Source organism: Quercus robur, chromosome 6, assembly GCF_932294415.1.
Source record: "Quercus robur chromosome 6, dhQueRobu3.1, whole genome shotgun sequence".
Taxonomy (NCBI): Eukaryota; Viridiplantae; Streptophyta; class Magnoliopsida; order Fagales; family Fagaceae; genus Quercus; species Quercus robur.
The window spans coordinates 8,723,820-8,734,630 of record NC_065539.1 but is presented as its reverse complement, the minus strand read 5'-3'; the positions used below and the strand labels follow the sequence as shown (position 1 = coordinate 8,734,630).

General features: G+C 32.9%; 1 protein-coding gene across 3 annotated transcripts; it reads left to right on the top strand.

Moving 5' to 3' along the window:
• The first annotated feature begins 1,253 nt into the window (after positions 1-1,253).
• On the top strand, positions 1,254-8,011 carry LOC126732607 (probable vacuolar amino acid transporter YPQ3). Of its 3 annotated transcripts, none has more exons than XM_050435552.1 (12): positions 1,265-1,607; positions 1,788-1,830; positions 2,101-2,127; positions 3,166-3,264; positions 3,363-3,469; positions 3,737-3,908; positions 4,361-4,462; positions 4,550-4,642; positions 4,743-4,763; positions 4,862-4,920; positions 5,014-5,104; positions 7,555-8,011. In XM_050435552.1, the coding sequence occupies exons 1-12, from the start codon at positions 1,384-1,386 to the stop codon at positions 7,666-7,668; spliced, it is 1,152 nt and encodes a 383-aa protein (XP_050291509.1). In that variant the 5' UTR covers positions 1,265-1,383; the 3' UTR covers positions 7,669-8,011. The 3 variants fall into 3 exon arrangements, with proteins under 3 accessions (XP_050291511.1, XP_050291509.1, XP_050291510.1); XM_050435553.1 differs by lacking the exon at positions 7,555-8,011 and adding an exon at positions 5,215-5,720 and having other exon boundaries at positions 1,293-1,607; XM_050435554.1 differs by lacking the exon at positions 2,101-2,127 and having other exon boundaries at positions 1,254-1,607.
• The last annotated feature ends 2,800 nt before the right edge of the window (positions 8,012-10,811 follow it).

The window sequence follows — 10,811 nt, the reverse complement described above, 5'->3', positions numbered from 1 at the left end:
GGGTAGGGGGATTTAAATCTTGGATGCATTTTTAAAAAAATATCAGGAGGGTACTAGTTTGTTGAGTTACAAGACTCTTAACAAACTATTGGTAAGTTTTGTGATTGGTACCCCCTTTAGATGGCATATTGGCAATTTGGCATTAGGTCAGAACAAAATAGGGTGTATACACTATCTATTTATCGATTTTTATTAATTAAATATATATATCATACATAAAAAAAATATTGTCAAACTTTCCTGTGTTGAATAAGTAAGCGACTAGTAGGAGAATAATTTCACAAAAAATCCCATTTTTGAATACTTGCTCTTTTGATTATATATGCCTAATCTTAGAAATATCAAGTCCTGCTTAGTAAGAAAATATTGAAAATTGACATTCCTAAATTGTATACTCTACTTCTTAAAAAAAAAAAAAAAACAAAAGAACAAACTTATATAATATATATACCCTACAATTTATAAAGCTGTCATATATTATTGTTTAAGTAGCATATGCATTACAGAGAGAGAGAGAGAGAGAGAGAGAGAGAGAGAGAACCCACCTCAGCAATATTTTTTTAATCTTAAATGAACACCTTAGTGGATTCAGGAGAAAAAACAAAAGGAACATCTTTGTGTGGTACACACTAACACACGTTAGTATTATATATGTATCCCATAGACTATAGTCTATAGTTAAGTAGTGCACAAGTTGCAAAAGGTGAATCACAAAGTCATAAGTTACAAAAATTCCACTTGGAAATGAATAGAAAAGTGGAAAGTGGATTACTACAACTCACTTTTTAAATTAAAAAAAAAAAAATTATGGAGTACTCCAATTCATGTGGTTAATTATGCATATCATGTATTAATGATTAAAAATTCGAAAAATGTGACCAACATTTTTGCAATAAGTCACTTGTATATATTACCCGAAGATACCACTTTAATTAAGGAAAGATTCAAAAAGTAGAAGTTTGAAGAATACAAATATAATTTCTCTTCATCTAATCTAGAAAGGCTAAAAAAAGTGCGATATAACTGCAAAGATCTATTTTCTCGCGAAATGTCATCATTTTCTTGACATCTTCTTTTTTGTTTTCTGTTTGATCTCAACCGTCTATTTGATTTTGCAAAAGCAATATAGCATCAACAAGAATATGCGTACCACACATACAAAGGTAGAAATGTAACAGAGCATCCTAGAATATGCGTAGCACTTGATGCTTTTGCAATCTATTTTCCTAGATTACAATGAAAGCGACAAGACAGGGATAGAGACATACTGCGTTTGCATATAAGTCTTAAGTTTCCTATTTCCTACATAAATTTCAAGTTCAATATAGCCTCTTTCTTTAGTAAGAAACAACAAAACACAAGAGAGAGAAAGAGAGAGAGAAAATGCAGCTCTCTTATTGTGTAAAAGAGCAGAAACCCTGTGTGCGTTGGGTGGAGAAATATTTTAAAGACTGCCTTTGCAATGTAAAAGATGATTTTTCCTTCGGTTTTGGCCTTATTAGTCTAGTGTGTTGGGGTGTGGCAGAAATCCCTCAAATCATCACCAATTTCCAGACAAAAACTGGCCATGGAGTTTCTCTTACTTTTCTACTCACTTGGGTTGTTGGGTTTGTACTTTCTTCTCCTCCCATACTTACAAACACACATGCACACACACACAAACAAGAACATAAAAAAGAGTTCTTGACATTCTTTTCTTCTTCTTCTTTTTATTTATTATTTACAAAACGAAAAAGTTTAATTTTTGGGCCTTTTTTTTGTTGTTGTTGTTGTTGTTCTTGATGCAGTGATATTTTCAATCTGGTGGGTTGTCTGCTAGAACCAGCGACGGTGAGTGTGAGGCTGAGAAAACTGTAAACCATTCCATTATTGTTTGTTAGTTTTAGCGGTCCAGACTGCGGTTGTGTTGTGTTGTGTTGTGCTGTGCTGTGCCACTGTCTGGAAATTTTTTTTTTTATTTTATCAAAATGCACTTTTATCAACTTGTGTGTGGTATTTTCATTTTGGTCCTCATAAACAATTTCTTCTTTCCATTTTTATTTACTTAAAAGAAAAATAGTAACATCTTCTGATTTTTGTTTTTTAATGCTTTTTATGCAGTTGCCAACACAGTATTATACGGCTCTGGTAATAGCACTATCTGAGTTGGAGTATGCATGTTCTATTTAAAGACTATGAATCCTAGATTTTCTTTATGATTTCACTTTCTGCTGCAAATAATGGAAACCATGACAACATAAGTTAAGGATGCAATTGGGGTAGGTCTGTTTGGAACGAAGCTAACCTAAAGATTTTGAGTGGCCCGGTTCAACCTCATAGTTGCTGGTTAGGCATGGTTGGGTTTGATTGTCTGGTGTGGTAATAATACTGGCTAAGAAAATTTTAGCAAAAGGTGAAAAGGATCCTGTAACAACTTCAAATTGTGGAAAAAGATGGCATGAACAGCAATCCTGTCCTGACCACAAAAAAGAAAAAGAAAAAGAAATTGTTCTTGAATATATAATTTTTTTTTCAATCCAATCCCAATCTCATGTTTGGACCCAAACTCACCTATTGTAGCTAGTGTTTGTGTTGAGATTAGCTTCTGCTAGCCCAAGTTGCTAATTTTTGTGATGGACCCAGGTATTTTTGTTGGAGTATGCATGTTCTATTTAAAGACTATGAATCCTAGATTTTCTTTATGATTTCACTTTCTGCTGCAAATAATGGAAACCATGACAACATAAGTTAAGGATGCAATTGGGGTAGGTCTGTTTGGAACGAAGCTAACCTAAAGATTTTGAGTGGCCCGGTTCAACCTCATGGTTGCTGGTTAGGCATGGTTGGGTTTGGTTGTCTGGTGTGGTAATAATACTGGCTAAGAAAATTTTAGCAAAAGGTGAAAAGGATCCTGTAACAACTTCAAATTGTGGAAAAAGATGGCATGAACAGTAATTCCTGTCCTGACCACAAAAAAGAAAAAGAAAAAGAAATTGTTCTTGAATATATAAATTTTTTTTCAATCCAATCCCAATCTCATGTTTGGACCAAAACTTTGACCCAAATTCACCTACTGTAGCTAGTGTTTGGGTTGAGATTAGCTTCTGCTAGCCCAAGTTGCTAATTTTTGTGATGGAACCAGGTATTGTTGTTGATATTATTATTATTATTTTGTTTTTCTTGCAGCTTTACACAATAAGTACTTTAGTCTTAGTATTCCAGTGTGTGTACTATGACTACATTCCTAGACGGTTGAAGTACCGACAGATCAATTCTAAACATGAGGTACAATTTAATTTCCTTGTACCTAAATCTATTCAAAAGGTTTTTTCATATAACCAACCTTTTTTAACAGGACTATAAAAAGTTTGTTATTATTTTAGGCTGAAGACAAGAAAAAACCATTGAGGCCCGATAAGTCAGATGATTCAAGCATTCCGATTCCTAGAGCTTCACCAAAAACCACTACTCAAAGAGAGTACTACTATATGTATGTATATATAGCATTTTTTTCTCTTTGTATATATGTCATTATGTAGGAAAATTATTCAGTAATTTGGGAACAAGGCCTCTCACTCTAACATGAATAATTAACGTTGCCCACTATTATGTCAGAGGAGGGAGTATTGCTCCTGTAGTACTAAATAATTACTCCATCATTTGATATGTTTAGCGCTAAATTACTGGATTAATTATGAAATTAATTTGTTTAATTAGTACTACAATGAGCAAAACTATTGCTTTGAATTTTGCACAGGTCAGCCAGATCTTTGGCAGGCAGTGGCACTCCACCATTTCGAACCTATCTCAGGGCGGCCAAAAGTGGTCCTTCCACAATGGCGCTTAACAGTGACTCATCATCTGAGGATGAGGCAGCTCCAACTGCATCTAAGTCATCTGCTAGCCAACCTAGGCCAATACCAAGATCAGTAAGTCTCCAACATATCAAATCAAGCATGCTTTTGCTCATTCAGCCAATTATACAAACCAAAATTGGTGTTTTTACTTTTTAGGACAATGTATATGCATCAACTTTATTCTCTTTAGAGAGAGTGCTGTATAATTGCTCTTCCAGTTTTACTTTTATGTTTCATTATTGATCAATATTCATTTATGTTTAAATTTCTACACTTTAAAAAAAAAAAAAAAAAAATTTATAATTGAGTTTTTGGTCAAAAGGGGGGAAGGGGGATACAAATTAATAACCTCTGCTTCATAAGATGTAATCCCTAATTAATTGTGCTAATTGTGGGATACATTACCACACATTTATGTAGCGACATCATTTAAATAATGAAATTATAGCATCACATTGATTCAAACTGTTAAACCTCTAAAATCACTTTTGTTATATGTTGGTGCACCATGGCACCTGTTACAGGTAGGTTATGGAACATTTCTAGCTACATCACTCAACTTGCCCGTAAAGAGTAACGGTTTGATCCAAGCATACGTGGGACTCACTGGGAGGAAGCTCTTACATGTATGATTGGTGATACTTCAGCATATAACTACATTAAGGCCTTTTTTTTTCCTAAAGTTCTTACTACTAGGCCACTATATATAACAGGAACAAGGGGCAGAGAATGTTTTAGGGCAATCGTTGGGATGGCTAATGGCTGCTATTTACATGGGTGGCCGACTCCCTCAGATATGGTTAAATGCAAGTATCATTTCAAATTGCCTTTTTAGCTACTTTCATTTTTCGTTTTCATTTTTATTAAGATTTTGTCCCTAACAAAGTTATTGCACATATTGGCCAGATTAAAAGAGGAAATGTAGAGGTGATGCTCTTACCACTTTCTTGCTTTCAAACAATATCTTCAATATATTGTAGTGATTGTTCCAATTGTTGAAGACTCTTTGCATTGTAATTTTTCAGGGCTTGAATCCTCTCATGTTCATTTTTGCACTAGTTGCCAATGTTACCTATGTGGCAAGGTCTCTCTCTCTCTCTCTCTCTCTCTCCCTCAAAAGCTTGTTCTTTCTATATTTGGTCCCTCATATTTATTGTTGTTAATTACTACTATGCAGTATTCTTGTAAGGACCACTGAATGGGATAAAATCAAAGCTAATATGCCTTGGTTGTTGGATGCTATAGTCTGCGTGGCGCTTGATTTATTTGTATCCTTTGCTAAGTTCCTGGAAAAAACTTAATTTTGCTTTATCATCATCATCATCATCATTATTATCATCGTCATTATTATTATGCTACCTTAATAAACACGTAATAGATCATTTTGCAGTATATTTACTACAGATACATTCGGAGACCAAGTAGTACTGGAGATTATGGAGACTACATGGAAGCGAGTAAACCTGTTGTGTCTTAATTGAGCATTGTGTTTGATATCACAACTTTGGACCATAATTTAATTTTCCTCACTAGTATTTGAGCTTGTATTATTTGTTTTTAGTTATTGTTTAGTACAGCGAGCCTTACATAAATAAATTAGTGGAAGCACTAATATCCTCAATATAATTTGTAATGTTGACGCTATATTGCTCAACATATAAGCCCATAAATTAGTCTGTTTAAGCCTTTTTTATATCGTTGCTGTTGAGTTTCCTGGCCTGTTGGTTCTTCAATGACTCTGACTCTGACATGCTACAAACCATGTTGTTTATCCAAGGTCCATTTTATCTTTGATGGAATCCCCTTCTTGAAATTGAATGTATTTGAAATTGAGTGATTTGATTTGTTGGTAATATATGGACTATAGTGCAATTATTGGCTCAACTTTATATCCTGCTTTCTTTGATAAGATTGGTTCTATTTTTATTTTAGAGAATATAAAGCAGTTTGGCTTTTGAACTTTTCAGATAGGGTACAAAAATTTCGTGTTTTATCTATGATTTGGTACAACATAAATTTTTTTTCTCGGTGGTAAATATTATTTAGTGGGAGTTTGGATAGCGTCCTGTCAGTAGGCATTTGTGTTTTTCCTGGGTCCCGTGAATAGGCATTTGTGTTTTTCCTGGGTCCCGTGCACTATTCACGGGACCCACAAGTACAAAAATAAATAAATAAATAAATCTGGGTCCACGGGCACTATTCATAGTTTAAAAATTATTTTGTTATAGTGTTTTCAGAAATAAGCGGTATTCAAACAGACCTTTAGTCCAAAGAGGTATTAGATATCACCAAGTTCAATTTTCCAAGTTATTAATATTTAGGCTAAAATGCAAAATTCATTTCAGTTCTTTAACTTTCAACTTTATTCAATTAAAACTTTTCCATAAACTTTTGTTATATTTTGTTGTTAATTTTTAAATTTTTTAAATTTTTCTTCAAATTTTTTTAATTAAAAAAAAATTCAATTAATGATTTAAAAGTATTTTTCACATTTTTTTTTTCAAATTTTTTTAATAAAAGTTGACAAAAAGACCTTAATTGAAAAAATTTGAAACTTAGAGGACCAAAATAAACGAAAGCAAAGTTAGAGAACTGAAATAAATTTTGAAAAAACTTAGAAGGTGAGTTTTGCATTTTAAGCTTATATTTACCACCCAGAATTGTTTTAATCTATTTTTTATATTGTACCAAATCATAGATAATACATGAAATTTTTGTGTGGTCTTGAATTGTTTGTTGGTGTTGGGCCCCATTTGAGTAGAGTTATTTACAAAAATGCCACTTAACTTAATTTCCTAATATCTGAAAACTCTCAAAAGGTTTTCTCATATCTCACTACTCATTCTCTTTTGAGATATGAGTTATGAAAATTGAAAACAAAAATCAAACCAAGCAATAATTCATGTGGTGGGGCCCATGAAATTTAAGTAATGAGTAATGGAAACACACAAACCAAATTGGCTGAGTAATACAATTGGGTCTCCTGGGCTTATACACACAACTTTTTTTTTTTTTTTTTTGAGAAACATTATACACAACCTAATACCTCTAATATGAAAGAATGGGCCAGGCCCTAATCCTTGAGTGAATATGGATAGTAAAATGGGCAAAGAATATCGACTATATCATGGTCAACCGGGACAAGAGTTTCAACTTTCAACTATACAATGGTCAAAATCAACATTGGCAAGAATGGACAAGCACCTATATTCATCACCATGAAAGGCCGAATGTTTCCTTTGGTCAACAGATGAATCCTCTTGGGAATAATCCACACAATTTTCGTCCCTCTCAAGTTGAATCACTAACGGTTCCAATTGGCATCGAGATCAATTAATTGATCTTATTATATGAGCCAGGTTTATGTAAAATTACAAGAGAGACCTATAGAAAACCATACCCAGAGCCAAAACAGCCCCTTTGTCCTGCAAATAATCCGTAACGGCCCAATTAATAACCAAAGGGACGAAGAAAGGCCATGATTGATAATGTTGTTTATGGACTTCATGAAGACTTCTTGGGCTTGCAACATGGTCATTTTGTGCTTGGGTGGTGGGGAGGTTATTTGGCAAAAATGACCCAGCCCATGAAAAATGTTTATTTTAAAAGCAGGACTGCTCTACACTCTATATATATGATGGGTTCCAGTTAGCTCAACTAGTAAAATCTTTAATTGTTGAATAAGAGATCTGAGGGTCAATATATTTATTACAAATAGATCATTTTGCAGTATATTTACTATAGATACATTCGGAGACCAAGTAGTACTGGAGATTATGGAGACTACATGGAAGCAAGTAAACCTGTTGTCTTAATTGAGCATTGTGTTTGATATCACAACTTTGGACCATAACCTAATTTTCCTCGCTAGTATTTGAGCTTGTATTATTTGTTTTTAGTTATTGTTTGGTACAGCGAGCCTTACATATATAAATTAGTGGAAGCACTAATATCCTCAATATAATTTGTAATGTTGACGCTATATTGCTCAACATATAAGCCCATAAATTAGTCTGTTTAAGCCTTTTTTATATCGTTGCTGTTGAGTTTCCTGGCCTGTTGGTTCTTCAATGACTCTGACTCTGACATGCTACAAACCATGTTGTTTATCCAAGGTCCATTTTATCTTTGATGGAATCCCCTTCTTGAAATTGAATGTATTTGAAATTGAGTGATTTGATTTCTTGGTAATATATGGACTATAGTACAATTATTGGCTCAACTTTATTTCCTGCTTTCTTTGATAAGATTGGTTCTATTTTTATTTTAGAGAATATAAAGCAGTTTGGCTTTTGACCTTTTCAGATAAGGAACAAAAATTTCATGTTTTATCTATGATTTGGTACAACATAAATTTTTTTTCTGGGTGGTAAATATTATTTAGTGGGAGTTTGGATAGCATCTGGCCGGCAAGCATTTGCGTTTTTTTTGAGTTCCGTGTACTATTCACGTGACCACAAGTACAGAAAAAGCAAAAAAAAAAAAAAAAAACAATAAATTTGGGTTCCACGGGCATTATTCATAGTTTAAAAATTATTTTGTTACAGTATTTTCAGCAATAAGTTTTCAGTTTTCAGAAATAAGCAGTATTCAAACAGACCCTTAGTCCAAAGAGGTATTAAATATCACCAAGTTCAATTTTCCAAGTTATTAATATTTAGGCTAAAATGCAAAATTCACCTTCTATATTTCACCAAAATTCATTTCAGTTCTTTAACTTTGCTTTTGCTCATTTCAGTCCTTTAACTTTCAACTTTATTCAATTAAAGCTTTTCCATCAACTTTTATTATATTTTGTGGTTATTTTTTAAAATTTTCTTCAAATTTTTTTAATTAAAAAAAATTCAATTAATGATTGAAAAGTATTTTTCACTTTTTTTTTTCAAAAATTTTTAACAAAAGTTGACAAAAAGACTTTAATTGAAAAAATTTGAAACTTAGAGGACCAAAATAAACGAAAGTAAAATTAGAGAACTGAAATGAATTCTGAAGAAACTTACAAGGTGAGTTTTGCATTTTAAGTTAATATTTACCACCCATAATTTTATTTTTTATTTTTTGTACTAAATCATAGATAAAACATGGAATTTTTGTGTAGTTTTCAATTGTCTGTTGGTGTTGGGGTCATTTGAGTAGAGTTATTTACAAAAATGCCACTTAACTTAATTTCCTAATATCTGAAAACTTTCAAAAGATGTTCTCGTATCTCACTACTCATTATCTTTTGGGATATGAGTTATGAGAATTGAAAACAAAAATCAAACCAAGCAATAATTTATGTGGTGGGGCCCATGAAATTTAAGTGATAAGTGATGGAAACACAACAAACCAATTGGCTGAGTAATACAATTGGATCTCTTGGGATTAAACACACAACTTTTTTTTTTTTTCTTGGAGAAACATTATACACACAACCTAATACCTCTAATATTAAAGAATGGGCCAGGCCCTAATCCTTGAGTGAATATGGATAGTAAAATGGGCAAAGAATATCGACTATATCATGGTCAACCAGGACAAGAGTTTCAACTTTCAACTATACAATGGTCAAAATCAACATTGGCAAGAATGGACAAGCACCTATTCATCACCATGAAAGGTCGAATGTTTCCTTTGGTCAACAGATGAATCCTCTTGGGAATAATCCACACAATTTTCCACCCTCTCAAGTTGAATCACCAACGGTTCCAATTGGCATCGAGATCAATTAATTGATCTTATTATATGAGCCAGGTTTATGTAAAATTACAAGAGAGACCTATAGAAAACCATACCCAGAGCCAAAGCAGCCCCTTTGTCCTGCAAATAATCCGTAACGGCCCAATTAATAACCAAAGGGACGAAGAAAGGCCATGATTGATAATGTTGTTTATGGACTTCATGAAGACTTCTTGGGCTTGCAACATGGTCATCTTGTGCTTGGGGGGGGGGGGGGGGGGGGTGTTGTTTGGCAAAAATGACCCAGCCCATGAAAAATGTTTATTTTAAAAGCAGGACTGCTCTACACTATATATATATATATATATATATATATATATATATGTTGGGTTCTAGTTAACTTAACTAATAAAGTCTTTAATTGTTGAATAAGATATCTGAGGTTCAATACCTGTCTATAGAAAATTTATACTAACGTTGACGCAAAATGATCCCTACACAAAGTATATTGTAATTTTGCCCCATAACATAGAGGTTTAAATTAATTTTTATCCAACTTTTCAAGAAAGAATTTGGATTCCAATCACAGGAGTGCAGTGTAAATTCCATGTTTGAGGATACTTTAAAAAAAAAAAAAAAAAAAAAATTAAACTAGGATATATTGTATCTATTAGAATATTGAGATAGATTGCTATTTTATTTGTCACCACCTACTTTAGGAACTCTTCAGCTACAATCTATCACAAGATTAGTTAGCTAACATCTTCACCAAACCTCTTTCACCAAGGTGTTTTCATGAAACGACTTCCAAATTCAAGTTCATCTCCATTCTTATGAGTTTGAGGGATCCTTATAGAATATAAATCCAACGGGCATAGGCCCATTGTTCTAGATTTTTTGTACTACACTAATATTACTTGTACATCTTCACCTTGTTTATTTATATATAAATATACTTTATTTTACACAATTTAATACACACTGTTTTAGACTTTAATGGTATCAATTATCAAATAGACAAATACCCAAGGCTATAAGTTCAGAACACAAAGTAGCATGAGATGAAAATGGTTTTGGTAATGTATTGATTGTTCCAAAGTTTTGTCATATTTTTGAGAGACAGTTAATGGGAAAGGGAGAAGGGGGATTCAGATCACAGAGATAAAGCACCACAAAAAAAGTCATTTATATTGGACTATTATTTCGACCCTGGAAGCTTACCATCTTAGTGGATGTATGTGGAAGTTCTAATCAAAATTGACATTAAACTAAGCAACCAATACTGATAAACAATCTATGTCAACGTTTTAGAGCAGA